Source organism: Microplitis mediator, chromosome 8 (genome assembly GCF_029852145.1).
Source record: "Microplitis mediator isolate UGA2020A chromosome 8, iyMicMedi2.1, whole genome shotgun sequence".
Classification (NCBI taxonomy): Eukaryota; Metazoa; Arthropoda; class Insecta; order Hymenoptera; family Braconidae; genus Microplitis; species Microplitis mediator.
Window position 1 is genome coordinate 11159285 of NC_079976.1, and position 20958 is coordinate 11180242.

The 20958-nt window shown below is 31.1% G+C and overlaps 1 protein-coding gene across 3 annotated transcripts in view; it reads right to left on the reverse strand.

Annotated features, from left to right (window-relative positions):
- LOC130672897 (lachesin) overlaps window positions 1-20958 on the reverse strand; it is a 670825-nt gene that overhangs the window by 66588 nt on the left and 583279 nt on the right. For all 3 annotated transcript variants that reach the window (XM_057477672.1, XM_057477670.1, XM_057477671.1), the window contains one exon: window positions 2885-2973. In XM_057477672.1, the coding sequence (XP_057333655.1) occupies window positions 2885-2936 (52 nt within the window). In that variant the 5' untranslated portion in view covers window positions 2937-2973. The remainder of the gene's footprint in view (window positions 1-2884; window positions 2974-20958) is intronic.

Genomic DNA, 20958 nt, shown 5'->3' on the forward strand with positions numbered 1-20958 from the left:
CTGGATCTCTCGTTTCAATCAATGCCTCGGGTCGATTGCTCGGTCAAAGTCGGAATGGTGATCATAGATGTCACCAAACGTTGCTCACCGGGTAATTATTTATTATCTTCAAATAATTTAAAACCACGGGTCGATGTCGAATTTTCATCATGTTACAATATATATATATATTTTTTTTTGCCTTGTCTTACCTCTTGTGTAAGTTTGGCTCTCTTACATGTACAGTGCACGTCTTACCTCTCGTGTAAGCTCAAATAATGTGACTTGGGACTTCCCTCGTCTCTCGTACGAGTTCACTCTCCCCATATACAAATTAAACAAAACGAAATACACTTCATACATGTCATTTTAACCTCTCATCTGTATTATCGTTAATTATTTTATCAAGAATCTGTATATTATTGTCAATCGTCTGTAGAGGTTGGGTTGGCGGTGATGGCAGACGCTCACAAATCAACCCTTTAATTTTCTAATACGCTTCTTTAATTCATAATTCTCCTTATCTCGCCGGTCTCTACTGCGGCTGCGAGATCTTTTCTTCTTGTCTTTCCCCATATTTCTTATTAAATCACAATTATTTCTAGAAAAAATACGTGCACTTCTGCTCTAACACGTGCAGCATGCTTGGCACAAAAAAACCTAATGACGAAGAAGAACGCAGGAGGACGCCACTAGAGAGGTAGCGGGTAAAAGTTTGAATTCAAATCGCTCTAAAAAGTGTGATATTTAAGGCTCAATAAGCCCTACTACCTTCGTAATCTCGAAGGGCGAGACATAAAATATAATTTTAAATTAACTGTAATATTTTCTAACTGTAATAAGTTCTACTTTCACGAATGTTGTCAACTCAAAATTGTTATATATCAAAGAGATTTTTGAATATTGTTATTTACGGAATTATTATTGTGAAGCAATTATTAATTTTTAGAATTCTCTGTTTAATTATTACTTATCTGCATTATAATTTTTCCAAATTGTAAAATTTACAATCGGACAGTAAGAATCAACAAAGAAATGAAATTTTCTTCTAATAATAGTAATTTTTCTTTGGATTGTAAAATTTTTTCCGGAAAGTACTTTTTAATTGACGAATGTAATTATTAATTAATTTCGAGCTTCGTTTTTTCCGTCTACTTGAGGTTCGAAGACAAGAGTGTATCCATTCGGCCATAAGCACTGGTTGAGTGATTTATATATTTTTTCCGTATAAAATATTGACAGTAAATAATCAAATGTAGTATGAATAATTAATTGTACAAAAAAACTGGTCAATGCACTGGAAAATCCAATAAAAACCGGTTGATGTAAGAGTGTACAATTTTTTGTTGAGCAGTATGACAATCATTCTCTTGGAATCAGAAACAGTTACCATATCAATTATAATTATTACACTGAGAGAAAAAAGTGTATATTTCCAAGTAAAATTTCTTGATTTAAGTATTATTTTACTTAAATAGTGTCAAGTAAATATTTTCTTAATTTTAGTAAAAATGCATTGTCTGTAAAAATTTATGAGTAGATTTAAACAATTGTTATAAAGATAAGAAATATTATACTTCGATGTAGTAAATTTTTCCTTGTTTTTAGTATTATGAGTTTAGTAAACATGGTTACTTGAATTTAATTTTTTTTTCTCTCAGTGTACAAATGCAAGATAGTAACTAATACGATTGATGTATTATGAAGGGTATTATCAAGTGTTTGCAATATTTATTATGTGGTGTGGTAGTAGCTAATATTTTTGTGGTAATTATTAATAGGGGAAAGGGGGGGGGGGGTACAAAATGGGCTGGAGGCAAGGGTCGCAAACACTAGAATTGGGATTTCCTACTTTCCTCCGTGGTATGTATACCATTTTTCATCAGATCTGCACCTGAAAGTTTAAAATTTTGCCTCTGCTTTTTGAGAAGAATGGCGAATGCACTGTTGTTTATCATTTGTTTTCTCGTGAAAGAAAAGAACGACTTTCTTCCCTTTAATCAGCGCAAGAATTTAAACTTTCAGTGTAGATATGGTAAAAACGCTAATTCATTAATTTTTATAAAATATTGATTTTTCGCGCTTAATTATTTTATTCTTTTGTATACTGATACATTGAACGGACTATGGCATAAGCTCGGATATTTCAACTGAAAAAGCACTCGGCGTGCCGTCGACATGGTCTCGGTTCAACTTCCAGATTATTTTTAAGCTTTGAAAAAAAAAATTAATTTTCAAATTTAAGTTCAGAAAATTTTTCTATTTAGACGTATTAAAAGTAAACCACAATCTAAAACACTTTGCAAGGGTTCCTTATTCATATATCAATTAAACTAAACAAAAATTTTGGGGGGCCCATTTTGCCCCCAAATATTTCGAGACATCCAAAATTTTAGTGGGTCCATTCCCCCCCCCCCCCGCCTTCCCCTACATTGATGTTTCATTTGGCGCGATAACTATTACCATCATCTGCTTAAGTAGTGACATATTGTTAAAGCTCTAATAATTATGTGATTAATGTGTATCGTATAAAAAAGTCAAATTTTACCACAACGTAATGATAATCATTGCAATTAAATTCTTAACGTGTCATCATAAGAATGAAGTTAAGGGTAAATTAAACTTTACATCAATAATATTTTACTTAATATATTGATAATAAGTCTTAAAAGTCGAGAAATTAATCTACTTGCAGCTATTAAATAATTGAAATAATAAATTACTTTTCAACAATTTATCAATCACCAAATAACCTTATCCTATTTCCTTTAAAATCACATTTCCGAGCTCCAACTGGGCTTGGCCGATATTGAGAACATGATATCTCAATTAAATTAAATCTACTCAAGTAATTTATATTTGTATATATGTATTTATCTATAAATAAATAAATCAATTCACTTACATGAGCAAACGTGTAAAATTGCCAAGAGTAATGTCAATTTGTAAGCTGCCATCAGATTCAAAGTGCTTTCTTTACCAATCAATTTAAATCTACAACAGATAAAAATAAATCAGATTAATAATTATCAATTTGCTGCCATACAAATGAGATCAAACACTAATAATGAGCTAGAGAGCCCATCTTTTGGCAGGATTTTTTTTTCGGCAACCACTAACATTTCAGGGGGTAAGAGCGAAAAAAAAAATTAAATTTTTTTTTTGAAACACTCTAATATATATATGTAAGTATAGATACATATATATTATTAGAATTTAATACGTGCTTAGGTAACTGTTGAGTGATTTTGAGATGATTTATATAGATATCTATGTATTGATATACTTGACATATATTTGTATATGTATAAGTATATTTGAAAGTTATACATACATATGGATATATGTATATATTCAAAAGTTGTTCATTATACGACATATCTATGTATTCACTCACTCGCTCGACCGACATATAACATGGAACACCATAAGTCATGACTTTCGCTGCATGAATGTATGCATGAGATAGTAACTTTATGCTTTATGCATCGAACGTGGACTGATAAGAACCTCGAGGGCCATCGTATACTTTTATACAGCTCTTTCTCTCTTATTCACTCTCACTGTTGCGCTCTTTGTCGTTATATTTTTCTCTAACCACCTCTAACTCTAACTCTCTGCTATCTCTATGACTCTTTATTATTTTTCACTTTGATTTTCTTTATATTTATTTTAGCTGTTTATTTATTAGACAATAGAATTAAGAACCAAAGTTCAAGTCACGGTACAATGGCCGTGGGCATACGGAATTTTCAACTTCCCGCTAAGAAAATTGTAAATTTTCAAAAATTCGGGAAGTTATTGGTTTCGGTCCGATTTACGAAAATCGAATTTCCATCAGATGTCGACGTTTCGAGGTCCTAGGAAGCTATCCTGACTAATTTCACGATGATGTCCGAGTGTATGTATGTGTGTGTACGTACGTACGTATGTAAATATCTGTAACTTCTGAACGGATGAACTGATTTTGGTCGTCAAGGTGACATTCAACACGGCTTGTCAATATCTAAAAGCTGTAAAAAATTGGAATTGATCTTTAGGGTTCGTTCGGAGATATTCCAAAAATAAAATTTGTTCAAAAATATTTTTTTTTTCATAACTTGTTATGTGCTCGATGGATTGATTCCAACATCTAATCAGCTTTAAAACTTTATAAGCCGCGTTGAAAGCCACCTCGACCATCAAAATCGGTTCATTCGTTCAAGAGAAACCGTCGTTGAAAGAATTAAAAAAATTTTTTTGTCTTGGTTTTTTTAAAATATCTCAAAAACATTCAGATTACAAAGTAAAAGTTAAATTATAAAAAGATAATAAGAGTTGAAAATAAATAACCATATATAATCGAAAGAGCAATAATTAAGTTATCTTTGAATACTTAAGTGATCACGAAACAGTATTTTCATACGAGTATACGAGTAAAATTCTGAAGACCTGTTTTTTTTTTTTTTTTGACGCAAAAAAAACAAAGCTTTCTGTTAATTAGTCTGAGCACTGTCCGGTTAGAATTAAAACTCATAGGTGGCCAGCCCGTAGCTAACAGATTTGAGTCATACCTCATCACTGCCTAATAGAATTGGCCAGTCATAACCTCACTATGTAACGCCATCTTAGCCTCCCGTGTAAAAAAAATTTTCGTTCATAATTAATTTAGATCTGAATTTCATGACGAAACTCAGAACGTGACAAAAATATGACTTTCATCATGAATTTACTCCAACTTTTCGTCTAGTAAATCAGTACCAATTATAAAATTAATTTATTACGTCTTTGAATTGGATTTGAGATGACTTCGATAGAAACTTGACTGAATTTTCACTGAATTAAACCTTTTGTCAAATTTATCGATTCAGAAATTACCAATAAACTTCTTCTATCAAGTACTTGATTTACGTAAATCAGTTTCGACTGTAAAATTAATTTAGTGATTGAACTTCGGATCACTTGGATTTAAAATTTTACTGTCATAATTTTGACGTGATTAAAGTTCTTGATACAAATTCATGATGAAAGTCATATTTGTGTCACGATCTGAGTTTCGAGATGAAATTTATATTTAAATTCATTGTGAACAATAATTTTTTTACACGGGCTATGGCTGACTGATCCGAGCAAGCCAGTGGATAGATTCAAACATATCCAATAGCTAGGTTAAAACAATGAGGTAGTGAGTGTGCAATTATAAATAGCTAATCGCTGACTCAGAAATATGAGCTAATGACAAGATGTGAAAAGTAGCCAGTGGCTAGCCAAAAAATATGAGTTCATGATGACTCGAAAATTGAAAAAAAAAAAAACAATTTTTTTTTTTTTTACACTGGCTTTACAATTTGTATTTAGATTAATTTTTTATGAGTTTATCATCGAATTAACCCTGATGTCCAGTTAGGCGGTGACGGGAGTTGAACCCGGATACTTGGGATAATGAGTCTCGCGTGTTATCCACTAGGCTGCTACTGCTGGTTGGAATCAATTACAATTTGATGATCCATATATGTTTTATGTAGTGCTATCTGTAACTAATAGTGACTAGACTATAAGATACTGGTGAGGTGAAATTTATTTTTTAAGCAACTTCATCTATAACTAATAATTACTGGACACCCATTAGATACTGGTGAGTTACATTTATATTATTATGTAGCACCATCTGTAGCTAATGGCGGCTGGACAACTGCCTTACTTGGCCCAGCACTGGGGAACCTAGCTTTGGCACATCTATATTGGCCCATGCTTGGCCCAAGATTGGGTACTTAGTCCTGGCCGTTAAAATGATTACCCGGGCTTGGGCTAAGACTGGGTAATCTAGTCTTGGCCGTTACAATGATTACTCAGGCTTGGGCCAAGGCTGGGTTCCCCTGTCTTGGCCATTCAATGGCAACCCAGGCTTGGGCCAAGACTGGGTGCCCCTGCCTTGGCCGTCCAATAGCAACCCAGACTTGGGCCAAGGTAGAATTACCTAAGTTTGGCTATACCTATGGTTTAATAAGTAGATCATGTAAATGTATCAGTTCAACATTAGTAGGTTCGTCCACTAGCTATCGTTCGGACCCAGCAATCAGAAGGACGGCAGTTCGCGCCCGGAGCCCAGCAGAATTTTCACCGAGTTTTTTTCACATCATTTACCTTCTTTAGATAGTTTAAACGTTTATGATCATAAATTCTACGAGGTTAATAATAATAAAATTTTTTTTAATTAAATTTATTTGTTTCCTCGAGGTATGGGCAAGGTCTGGCAAAAAAGTCAGGACCAAGACTGGCAACCAAGCATGGGCCAGGTCTAGTAACCAGGTCTGGCCCAATGTTATCATTCCAGAGTCCTATCAAGGCTGAGCCAAGGCTGGCTTACAAGCTTGCGCCAAGGTTTTACATACTTGGGCCAAGCCTGCGCCAAGCCTGGGCCCGTCGTACTTTCCTCTCTGGATGAGACTACCAGTTTATTTACGCGAAACCAACGGTAAGATATTAAGTAATTAATTATAATTAATTCGGCCAATTAATGAAATTAATCGAGGGCCTTAATTAATTATAATTTACCTCCAGATATAATTTTAGCAGCAACCAGATGATAAATAGCTGATGTTCGGCTTTCCTTAAGACTGTTGTTCGGCTTTTCTCAATACTGTTGTTCGGCTTTTTCTCACTGCTGTTGTTCAGCTTTTGCTTGGTAATCTGCTTTTTTTCTCGAATGGTTCTGCTCGTGTTTCCCGTCTCTCTCAATTGTCACCCACAATCATTTTAAAATTAATAGTAACCTGTCAATGATCAGTACGCATTAGAATATAATATATATATATATATATATATATATATATATATATATATATATATATATTAGGGTGGTCGTTAAAAATTAAATTTTCTCAGGCGCCCCATAAAAAGCTTCTTTTAAGTGAAAAAATACGGGGGGAATTTGGTTTTTTCGTTTTAAGTAAAAAGAACACGTGCCGAAGGACGATCAAAGTTCATTTTTCGATACAATCGCGATTTTTTTTAAATATCTAATGAAAAATGCAGATTAAAGGAAAAAGTCAAAACAACGATTTTGTAGGAAATTAAATTCTTGACAAAAAAAGTCAAGTTCATTTTTTTTATAAAACGTGTATTTATGAAGATATTTTAAAAAATTTTTTCTAGATCTTATCAATTGGGCATTTTAAGGATAACGAATGTTAAAAATAACGTTTTTTCTTAAATACAGACAACTTCGTAACTCGTAACATATCAATCATTAATGCTTGTTACAGTTTCTATATACTTAATAAAATGTTATTTTCGAAATTTGTAATCCTTAAAACGCTCAATTCATCAGATCTAAAAAAAGTTTTTTTGAAATATCTTCATAAATACGGGTTTTATTAAAAAAATTAATATGGCCTTTTTTGTCAAGAATTCAATTTCCTAAAAAATTGTTCTTACAACTTTTTCCTTTAATCTGCATATTTCATGAGATATTTGAAAAAAACCGCAATTGTATCGAAAAATGAACTTTAATCGTCCTTCGGCACGTGTTCTTTGTACTTAAAACGAAAAAACCAAATTCCCCCCGTATTTTTCCACTAAAAAGAAGCTTTTTATGGGGCGCCTGAGAAAATTTAATTTTTAACGACCACCCTAATATATATATATATCTATATATATATATATATCTATATATATATATATATATCTATATATATATATATATATATATATATATATATATATATATATATATATATATATAAGCCCATAAAATGCGTCTGATCACTCTAGTCCCGACTAACTATGATTTTCACTTTAAGCGTCCATCGCCTTCGGTCGTCCGACTGACTCTCTCGATTTTTGGCTCTGCACTCACTTATGTCTTCTTGATTCGGGTCTCTTTGATTCACCCCCGAAAAACTCATCCCTACTAATTTAATTAGCCAAAGAGAGGGACGGATGTTCGGGTCTCACTGATTAGCGACACCCGGTGCCACGTCGAATTACTTAATTTAACTAACCGGATTATAATAAGGACCCGTTATCGACCGTGGACAATTTCAAATTTTAAAGTTCATAAATAATCATGGGAATTTATTTTACCCTGTTACACTTTCTTTTGATGTATAAATTATCCAGATACTAATTTCTCTCCACAACGCTTAAGAGTAATTTCAGTGGACTACAATTCGTTTGAGAGATATCGTTGGAGAAAATATGGTAAAAAACGTTTTTTTTTCGAATAAACGGCATACAAAAGTATTTTCGAGCTCGAGGAGCTCGAAAATGTATTCACATCAACAATGTTTTTGAGCTCAAGGAGCTCGAAAATAGCGGGAAGTTTTGAAGCTGGCCAGCAGGGTCAACCGCCCGATGAAAAAAGATTTTATACAATTATATATAGACTACAAATAATTGGATAGAAAAAATGGCCCAATCCAATTGTATACAATTTCTATACAGTTGTATACAATTGGATCGGGCCATTTTTTGTATATAACTTTATACAAGTGTATAAAATCTTTTTCCATCGGGCGATAGACCAATTTTTTTTTCTTTTTCCAATAATTTTTGACAAACGATTGATGAGTCGACCTACGACTCTCGATAAATTATTGCACGGAGAAAAATGCCACTCAAAATTAAATAGTAATTACAACCATAACCAAAAATTTGCTATCTCAACTAAAAAATTACAATCCATAAAAAAAATTACGATGACTAGTAGAAAATTAATTTTTTATTTCAATTATTACTATCTAGATTGTAATTTTTATTTATCATAATAATTACAATCTTAAGTAGAAATAATTACTTAAAAAATTCAAAAATCGCTAACAACTTTAATAATTTTTATTTTAAAATTGTAATTTTTATTTTATTTGAAACTAAAACGGTATTATCACACTTAAAAAAAAGTACAATTGTATCAACTAAAATTTCATTTTTAATTTTATAATAATTATCATTAGATATCAAAAAATGTTATCTAAAATGAAAAATTACAATATACATTTAAAAGTACTGTCTTGTAAAAAATTCAAGTTAATAGTAAAAATTACATTAAAGCTTCGTTAAATTTTCGCTTGGAAAAAATCAATATTTACTTATTCATAGAAAATAGCTTAATCATAAAAAAAGTAGAGATCGTTATTAGAATTATTGAAAGTTAGTATATTAGTCATAACTTTTGTTTCGTAGTTGATAAATATTACATCTCTAATGTAATTCTACCTATAGGTATAGTGTACATTTCAGAATGTCGGTAAGACAAATTGCTACTCCGGGAGATAAAATTACTATTTGAGATTGTAATTTTTAGTTCAGGGTATATAATGCCATTAATGTTGTATCCTACCCATATACTTGCTATAAATTCAGAATTTCTAATCGTAATTGTGGCTGAGCTGTCAACGTACTTGGTCAGGGTGTGAAGAAACAGTGAGGACCGGGTTCGATCCCAACGTCGGGCAAATAATTTTATTTTCAAGCATTGATTATAAATTATTCCGCGTTTGTGTACGTATGTGTGTGAGTGTTGTGTGCATGTGCGTCTCGTAAAAGTGATTCCCCATTCAACCTATGTGTGTGTGTGTGTGTGATTGTGTGGGTCCTGTTCGTCAGTAGGTAGTAGTACCTGAATACGCGTCTCCCGACGCGCATGATTATTATTTTAGGAGTAGAGACGAAATTACTATCCGGATTGTAAAAATTACAATCTGGATTGTAAAAATTACTTGCCAGAATATATCTTTCACAAAGCGCGTTAAATCATATTTACTAAGTACAATAGTAAAAATTATTGGTACATTATAGTTTTCATTTCGTCGTTAGTAAATTTTATCTTGAATGCAGTAATTTTTATAATGAACAGATATTATAATTCTAAATAATATGTTGTAATTTTTACTTTGAGTTATGTAAAAGTTTTGATGTTTTTTAACATTTTGAGATTACTTTCTCGAATTGTAATTTTTTTTTTCAAATTTAGTAAAAATTCTTTAATTTTTTTTTCCGTGTGCAGATTCGATAAACAATATGAGGTCCACCTGTATAGAAAATAGAATTTCCTATAAAAAATATGCTTAATAATTTTCACATAAATTTTAACGTTAGGGAGTAAAAGTGAATTCATGGAAAAAAAAAAAATATAGATTTTCCAAACGGACGAAATAAGTTTTTTTATTTTTTTCAATTATTTACTTATTTTAATTCAAAATTAAATAGCAATGAATTTCCACAAGATCGAACACGATAAAACAATTTATTTAAACGCATGTATTCAATTATTAATACATTTATTAATAAATTTTTGTTGGTTTTTTTTTTTTTTTTTTTATTAAATTTTTTTTTTTTTGAGCAAAAATTCTATTGATGAAAAATCAGAGCACTGATCTGTGAACAACTGCCGGGACGTTAAATGCTTTCACCACATATGTGTACTACACATATATATATATATAAATATAATTGTAGACGAATCGATTGAATGAAATAGACATGAGCATTCATCCATTGTATAATTTATCGCTTATTTATTGTTATTATTATTATCATTATTATTTTATTAATTAAATTAGGTCATTAATTATTAATAGTAAATTTTTATTTATGGGTATCATGAAAATGAGTTTTATGAGGACATTCTTCATATTTTTTTTTTATATAAAGAGGAAAATCAGGAAAAATAAGATTACAGGAGAAATAGGATTAAAATTACGAATTTTTGTTCAAATAGTAATTTGATTCTACACGGAAAAAAATGAACTATATGAATCGAGAACGACAAGTAGTATAATGATAAAGTGATCAGTAAATAGTATCATTCTAAATAGTAATTTTTTCATTTATGATTAAAACGTGAATAATTACAGGATAAGTATGAAAATTTATTGTCTATGCAAGAAAAATTACTATTTGAACTTTAACAATCGTAACTGATATTTAGAAAATTGACGACACGCATTATAAAATTTATTATTTGGAATGTTCAAATTCCCCATATTGACACCCGGGTTCCGAGTTATAATTTCAAATCCGAAAAAAATTAATTTTTTCATTTTGGTAATGATTACACAAATTAAGGAACAAAACTTGTTCCTTGAATTGTTTTGTGAATCTTTGAGCAATCGGCCCGGACAAACGGTTCAATGGATCAATCTGAAAACTTCCAGGGTTTTTGGGGGTACATTAAGCTGTAAAATCACCTGGCAACATTAACCTTTCCATCAATATTTGCAAAGTAGCGATGAGTTGACTAAAAAACCAGAAAATGACTATTTTTTGTGGGTTTTTCAAATTGATATTAAGGATAAAAATCGGTCTGTCAGTTGACCCTGCGGGCCAGCCCCAAAACTTCCCGCTGTTTTCGAGCTCGTTGAGCTCGAAAACATTATTGTGAATACATTTTCGAGCTCGCAAGTACTTTTGTATGCCATTGTTTTGTAAAAAACCATTTTTTAGCATTTCTTTCTCCCACGATATCTCGCGAACGAATTAACCAATTTTGATGGTTGAGGCGGCAATCGACGTGTTTTATCAAGTTCTAAAGCTGATCAAATTTTAAAATCGATTTATCGAGTCGTTTTTGAGAAATTTCGAAAAAACCAAAAAAAAAATTTTTTTTGAATTCTTTCGTCAACGGTTTCTCTTGAACGAATGAACCGATTTTGATGGTTGAGGTGGCATTCGACGCGGCTTATAGAGTTTTAGAGCTGATTAGATTTTGGAATAAATCCATCAAGCAAATTAAAAGTTATCCAAATAAAACATTTTCGAAAAAATTTTATTTTTGAAATATCTCTAAACGCACCCTACCGATTAAGTTCAAATTTTTACGGCTTCAAGACATTAACAAGCCGCGTCGAATGACACCTCAACGATCAAAATCGGTTCATCCGTTCAAGAGTTATGAATATTTACATACATACATACGTACGTACGTACGTACACACATACATACACTCGGACATCATCGTGAAATTAGTCAGGATAGCTTCCTAGGACCTCGAAACGTCGACATCTGATGGAAATTCGATTTTCGTAAATCGGACCGAAACCAATAACTTCCCGAATTTTTGAAAATTTACAATTTTCTTAGCGGGAAGTTAAAAAACATTTTTTTTTTTTAAATCGAAAATGGAGTTTGTAGGGAATTTATTAAAGTTTCTCTAACTGCCCTTTAAATTACTGTGCGACCATTAGTTGCTGAGATATCGATAATCAAAGACAAAAGGAACCTTTTGTCTTTGAAGGCTGATGTCTTAGCAGCAAATTGTCGTACAGAGAAACAAAAAAAAGCAAATTGTACCTGAATAAATTTCCTAAACGAGCCATGAATTGGTTTTTTCAAAAAAAAATTTTCTCGGCCCTGTAGACCTAAAAAACAACCCTAAAAAATTTGGAAAAATTTTGTCTCGACCTATTTCTTATGATTCCGCAAAAACTGTGGCTCAGAAAATTATTTTGCTGGAAGATCTTCAAACTAGAGATTTTAAGCTTCAATTTCCTTTATTGTTTTTTTTGATACGATCAGGGCCGGATTTGAATTTAATGCCGCCCCTGGGCACCGGAAAAAAATCCGCCCCAATACTGGAATTTTACTTAAACTTATAGTCCATAAATTTAATTTTTCAAAAATTTGCCGCCCCGGGCACTTGCCCCGACTGCCCCTAATGTAAATTCACCACTGGATACGATCATTTTTCACGGAAATACAGCCTTCCAACAATCACTAAAAAATTTATAGAATTGTTATATATAATCATATAAAATTATATATAATTATATATAACTCGATTATATATAGTTATATATGAAAAATGGCCAAATATAACCATTAGGGTGCTTCATTTCGGAGCCAGATTTTTTTTTTTTCAAGTGCATGTGGAAAAAACTATAGTTCAACACAAAAAAAAAATTTTCGCGCATGGAAAAAAATTCTATGTCGATTACAGACCTAGCTCATTGAAAAATTCGATTTTCCCATTTAAATAACATGGGAAAATTTTTTTTTTTAGCTTTAAGTATTTTTAACCTCATTAACAAATCGATATATCAAATCGACTAATACATATTTTTCTAGGAAATTGAACGCTCTACAACAAAGGTCTCTTATCATTTTTCGATAAATTCATCTGTTTCAAAGTTATTAGAGCTCGAAGTAAAAGTAAAGTAAAGTTGGAGATCGTTTTACTTTTCCGGTGAAACTATCAGACTTATCACAAAATGTTATAGAATCTTGTTTGTTGCCAATTTTATTCTCTACAAATTATTATCAGTAAAGTTTTTTCAAATTTCGCATTGTTTTCTAGTTATTTTCATTTTAATTTCAAGCTCTTAAAAAAGTGGTTCTGATCGATTTCAAGAGCTCGACATTGAAATGAAAATAACTAGAAAAAAATGCGGAATTTGAAAAAACTTTACTGACAATAATTTGTAGAGAATAAAGTCGTCAACGAAAAAGACCTCATGCAATTTTGTGATAAGTCTGATAGTTTCACCGGAAAAGTAAAAAGGTCTCCAACTTTACTTCGAGCTCTAATGACTTTTGAATAGATGGATTAATCGAAAAATGATAAGAAACCTTTTTTGTAGAGCGTTCAATTTCCTACAAAAATATGTACTAGTCTATTTGATCGATTGATTTGTTAACGAGGTTAAAAATACTTAAAGCTAAAAAAAAAAATTTTCCCATGTTATTTAAATGGGAAAATCGATTTTTTCAATGAGCTAGGTCTGTAATCGACATAGAATTTTTTTCCAGGCGCGAAAATTTTTTTTTTTGTGTTGAACTATGGTTTTTTCCACATGCACTTGGAAAAAAAAACCTGGCTCCGAAATGAAGCACCCTAATAACCATATATAATTATATATAATTATATATAATTCTTATGCTCATAGATGATTCTATATAATAAAATTTGGCCATTTTTTAGATATAATTACATATTATCGAGTTATATATAATTATATATAATTTTATATGATTATATATAAAAAATTTCTCACGGGTCAAGGTTGAAGTTGAGTCAAAACGACTTCAATAACCTGAATAACTTTTGTAGGCGTGAATTTAGCAACAAATGTTAAGAGACCTTTTTTGTAGAGCATTAAATTTCTTTCAAGAATATGTATCTTGACTAAAAAAAATTTTACTATTTCTAGTAGTTACAAAAATCTAAAATAGAAACAAAGAATTTAAAAACAAATCAATGTCTACACAGTTACAAGGAAACGGCTCGTTTTACGTCAATTCACTAAGAGAGGTTTCTTCGTAGGGAATTCAATAACAGAGAGAATATCGAAAATTTTGCTGCCAAATGACACAATCTGATATATATCATATATTTTGTTTCCAATCAAATTTTGAACTCTTTATAAAAACGGAAAAAAAATATATTGAATTATTTTTGTGGAGCCTATTTTTGTATAAGATATTTGGTTATTAATTTATATACAACTATTTATCGTAAAAATATATCAAAGACAAATAAAAATAACAAAAATTTATACACATGTTTATTTATATTTTATTATCTTCAAATTTAAACGTATTTCTCCTATGTTGAGCGTCAGACAGTCTACATGACTTTAGAGAGAAATCTTTACTTTATAACCGTATTTCCACAACATTTACTACAGCTAATGGATACCAGTAAGTATTCGCAGTTGAGATTATTTAGCCAAACCAAACTAAATTCAATGAAAACAAACGACCGAGTGAAAATTCACTTCGAAGCTCTGTAAAATCTGGTTTATGCTAAAATTCCATCGTAAACAATCCATTTCCGATGTACTATGATGTCAATCTCTTGACGAAAAAAATTTTGTGCTCTTACAAATATATTTACAAGAGCTGTTTTTACTCAAATAAATATTTACATTTTATTTAAAAACTGTCAACTTTTGAGTAAACGATTCTAACTTTTTTTGTGGGAATTTTAATTTTCTATAAAATTGCTGTTACCTTTATAGGAAAAAGCTATAGGCCCAAGCGTGGCCGAGGCTTGGCGCAACGCTGTTAAAAAAGTTTCGAAATTTCAATCGATTTAATATCCAATTGTACTTGAAAATTCATATCCTTTCATCATAATTCACATTAATAAAAATTCTTTGTAAAATTAAAAAAATCTTTTGAAAATCCTGGATTGTTATGAAAAATTTAGAAGATTTCGATAAAAAACGTTTAGATCCAACCTGATATATCTTGATCTCGTTACATCTGTTTATATCTAAATACGTCTAAATATTTGATCTTGCTAGATATAAGCATATATAATTATATCTACTCAGATCTAATCATATATAAGCAGATATAGAGATGTATTAAGATTGATATCCAAGTAGATATACGCATATCCAAGCATATATAAGTATATCCGCTCAGATCCAACTATATATAAGCAGATATAAAAATTGATATCCATGCAGATATGCTTCCCGGGTAGGAAGGGACCATTGGCCAAGGCTCGGACCAGGCATTGGCCAGTCGTCATGCCAGAGTCTCGAGCCTTGGTTAAGCCTTGGCTGAACTATTGGGTGAGCATTGGTCTAAGCCTTGGATGATGTCCATGTCTCAAGCCTTGGGGAACAAAATATCAAGCCTCGGCCGAAACTTGGGAAACAAAAAATCAAGCCTCGGCCAAACCTCGGGAAGCAAAAAATTTGAGGCTCACCCAATGCTCGATCTAAAATATTATTATTTAAATTATTAAATATAGTTAAAAAAAAGTTTGATCACACTTTTATCGACATTACATTGGAGTGTAATTAACTAATTACTGAAATAACGAATAAAATTATTTGGAGGCTACCGGGGTTCGAACTGAGATCCTTCTGATTACTAGGCCGGGACGCTATCCACTGTGCTAAATCTGATGTTCAGATAATCATGATTTTTTTGCTTGTTAATTATTTAAATACAATTTAATTCAGAAATATTAGATCGTAAAGATGAGGTGAAATGTAGTTTTATTTAATGAACTTAGAATTGTCTGATGAGTAATGACATATATTTATTAATTTGTAATTTTTTGATTTGATATAAATGCATAAATTAAGAGTAAGATCCTTACGAACGATCGATACGAACCTTGGCAGCTGACCATTGGCCAATGTCTCAGCCTGGGTTATATTTTTATTCAATATTAAATTTAGCAACTTTACATGTATCTATATAAATGTATATAGAGAAGACCAGAACATAACGGTCCAACGAGTATACGATTAATATCAAGAGTTGAAATTTTCTAAAAAGTAAAATTATTTGATCTACAATAATTTTCATTTAATTAGTTATTCCCGCATGGAAAAGTCATATATTGTTAAAAGTATATAAAAAAAAAATATGGTGAATATGTGATAAATATATAGCGGCAAAAATATCTATATTGAAAAATATATGTTTTTTACATATATTGAATTATATATTGAGACAATGTGAATTGTCATCTTCTCCCTCAGCCTTGCGGTTCTCATTTTTCCCCGTCTCGTTGCCGTCTGAAACCACCTAAAGCTAGTCATAGTGCCATGGTCACATGACTAGTTATCACCTCAACGCATGACCGTAAGGGGAAGTGGGGAGCGAGCCCAAAAACAGCCCTAAGACCCTATGGTGATTGAACTTCACTTCGATCCTGGATCAATTAGCAATAAGACGCATAATTTAATTTCACTGTCATATACTAGCAATTTATTTGCGACTTTGTTAATACGGATAACTACTTTGTAAATCGGGAAATTAACTTGTGTTATAGTTGTATAACTAGCAATCCTCTTGCGATATACTTTACTGTTCAAGTTTACTGATTATTATAAATAGAGTTAGTTCAATTAAATATTACTGTACGTCACCGGCGGTATACCCGCGATATAAAATTATACTGTGCCACGAATCTGTCTACATTATATCCAGTGCTTGCGTTTTCTTGTAAGTAATTTTGATTATTATAATTGGCAATAAACTTGCAAAGTATTCTGATTAATTCCTTTTATTCCATCTATCACTGTTCATCCTACTTATTTCTTATTTTACTGGTAAGATTATTAAATAGTCTGATAAAATAAATATTAATTAAGTTACAACTAGTAATTTGACCATTAACAAGAATATTCTATAATTTTATAAGCCGTGAGGTAAGTTGATAAGTTTTCTCATACGTTGCCGAGTTTGAATAAGTGCGGGTCTTTGCTTTGCAAGAACCCCAGCCCACTGCTCTGTCCAAGTAAAATAAAATTTGTTAGAGGCCAGCCTAAGCCAGGGTTCAACCCGCGAATTCTGGTGGCTGCTGGTAAAAATCGCGAAGACGAAAAGCGATTTGTCTCAATATTTATCATAATATATTTACTTGTATATAATGTTTTGTATTTTTCTAAATATATTATCTCATATAATGCTCAATATATTTTTATCATATATGGATAGTATATATATAATTTATAAGTATGATATTGTAGTGGTTGGTATCTTAAATTAATATCACTTACACACTACAATGATAACACACTTATATTAGAAATAATAACACCACAATTAACAGCAGTAAAGAAAGCAAGAGCAATATATAGTTTATTGAGATACAATGTTTGCTGCTTAACTGTCAATATAAGACTGACTGACTTTAACCGCGTATCTATAAAACAAGAGAAGAAGGCATTTGTTTTCTAGCTATTCAAATATTTAAAAGATCAGTTTCACATTCGTTACACTACCCCCTTCTCAATAAAATTATCGTCCCGATAAAATTTGTGTTGGAAGAATCGAACTTAATTGAAATTAAAACTATTTACAATCTTCGTTCGATTCCGCTATGGTCCCAACACACCCTATCTATCACCCTACAGGGAAAAAAACACCATAGTCCAAAAACAACCCTGTAGGCTAACGCAAAGATAATAAAAAAATAAAAAAAAATAGTCTATAGTTTAATTGAGCTAAGAATTGATAATAATAAAAAAAATAAAATATTCTGCTAAGAAGTTAATCGATACGCGTGACTCTATTTTCCTATTCAGCGAATCAAATAAATAAAATTAAAAATGTAACCCTCCTCTTGATTGAATGGACCTTCAATGGGAATGGGATCAGGTACGGGATGGGAACAGGAACTCCTTCCTCTCCTCCTTGAAGGACTAGGAATGGACTCCTTCTTTCCTTCCCCAATGAAATTGGAAATATTATCTGCACATAATAGAAAAAAACAAAACGAGTATTTCATCATTACATTCTATTATTTATCAGTTGTTCATTATAAACTTTTAGTGTGATCAATTTGTTACTTTTTCGATCTTAAATGCTCAATGTTCTACCGCTCGGTCCATTCAGCTCATATGCCGATATGTTATCTCGAGCTAACACATCAATGATTACTGAATAATACACGTTGCAACGAATTTCAATTTTTCCCCCTAAAAGTTCCTCGGAAACTCTCCAGGGCATCCACCTATCTCTCAGAAGTCGTGCACTACTTAAGAGAAATGTTGACTATGCCAACTCCGGATGGATCCCAAAGCTCCAGTCAGGATACTGTTGACCAATGATAAGTCCTAAGAATTCAAACTTTTGATTTGAGCTGAGCTCACTTAAACCAAAAGAAATATCCAGTCTCTCATCAAAGGCCCAAGAATCCCGGGAACCCCTTACAACGACTAATCGTTCAGGGTCCTCAGACGGACTTCCCTCAAGCTAATAACCGAACTTAGAACATTCCAGTCCTTATAGAATCCCGGGAATCCCTCGAACAACATTACCACCGAGATCGTTCAGAGCCCTCAGCCAGACTTCTTTCAGAATCTCGGGAACTCTTCAACAACGTCTACAGTGTGGTTATCAATAAACTTGATATATATATCCATATATTTTGACTCCTATAATTCGTGGTATATGGTCTCTATATAATTGATTATATATGAAAGAATTTATATGATTAAATATATGGTTTGCGGTATATTGGAATTATATTTTTCCAGTATATTAAAATTTATATCTTTCGCAATATATTGAAATTTTATTTTTTCAATATATTTTTTCAATTTCTACACAATTCCACAAAAAAGAGTCAAATTTATTATTTTTTCTCCTTCTTTTCATTGATCTTATTATTACTGGCAATAACCTAAGGAAAGTAAAAAAAGTGCCATATATTTTAAAATATATTGGAAACCATATATTTTGCAATATATTGGAAAACATATATAAAAAATATAAAAAATACTATATATTAATTAATATACTACTTTCAATATAATATATCAATATAAAAAAGATATATTACAATATATATGTAAAACATACATAAAAAGTCATAGATTGATAAATCCATTGATAATATATTCTAGCAATATATTGTTTTTCAATATATTAATACGGCAAAAATGTAAATATTATTTTATGTATTGTACAATATATCACATTATAATATTCATATATTCTATCATATATGTTTTCACATATAAAGTTTTTGCATGCGGGTTGCTATGTACAAAACTTTAGTTAACATAAATGTTAAAGTTCAATAAATAATATAGTAGTGCTACTTGATCTTACTCTTAATTTATGCATTTATATCAAATCAAAAAATTACAAATTAATAAATATATGTCATTACTCATCAGACAGTTCTAAGTTCATTAAATAAAACTACATTTCACCTCATCTTTACGATCTAATATTTCTGAATTAAATTGTATTTAAATAATTAACAAGCAAAAAAATCATGATTATCTGACCATCAGATTTAGCACAGTGGATAGCGTCCCGGCCTAGTAATCAGAAGGATCTCAGTTCAAACCCCGGTAGCCTCCAAATAATTTTATTCGTTATTTCAGTAATTAGTTAATTACACTCCAATGTAATGTCGATAAAAATGTGATCAAACTTTTTTTTAACTATATTTAATAATTTAAATAATAATATTTTAGATCGAGCATTGGGTGAGCCTCAAATTTTTTGCTTCCCGAGGTTTAGCCGAGGCTTGATTTTTTGTTTCCCAAGTTTCGGCCGAGGCTTGATATTTTGTTCCCCAAGGCTTGAGACATGGACATCATCCAAGGCTTAGACCAATGCTCACCCAATGGTTCAGCCATAGGCAAAGAAATTTTTACATTTTAATTTCACCACTTTCCATTAATTCATTTTAAAGTTCGTCTGCATGAGGAAAGGTATGTTATTACTTTTATTTTTCGTGAAACAATTTTTTTTTTTCCTTTGATTTTCTGTTTAGGCCATGAAATCTACATAAATGACCATCGGTACTCTAGTGATAATAATAACTATCTTTTATTTCAACAATTTTATAGTCAAAAAATGTAAAAATGAAAATAGAATTTAAAATATTATAGAATTGATAACAAACACAAGTTTACCGTTAAATAACTTTTGAAGAAATTATTTTATCGAAAATTCATGTAAGAACTTTTTTGTAGAGCGTCCAATTTTCTATCAGAATATGCTTCGATCAAATTTTTACTCTCATTTGTTTTTGAGAAAAAAAATTAAAAGTCAGAAGTCTAAAAATCCCATGTTATTTAAATGGAAAATATGAAATGATTCCGGCACGGTTTAATGTGAAAATTAAGAGCCTGTTTGTGTTGGACATTTTTTTTTAGGTCATAGTCTAAAGATTCACGGGGCGATCAGTAAATAAAAATCGATTTGGGAAATAACGAACACCCTAGTAGTACATAGACATCTGACCGGGTAGTATCTCAGATTTTGTTATCTGCTGATGTGTGTACACCATGAATACATCTGCCGCAATCAATATAAGATTTTAAGACTATAATAAGTGAAATATATTAATGGCAGATCTGGTCAATTACTTTCAAAAAATTTTTTTTTTTGGAATTTTCAAAAGTGTCTGCCACAATGTTAAACGCGCGATAATGGTTTGCCATTATTATGTTCCGTTTATAATAATAATATATTTTGAAATTTCAAAATGGCAGACGTGGTCAAATGCATTCAAAATCAGCCAAAAATCGATACCTGACTTATCTGCGCACTCGAAAAATAACAAA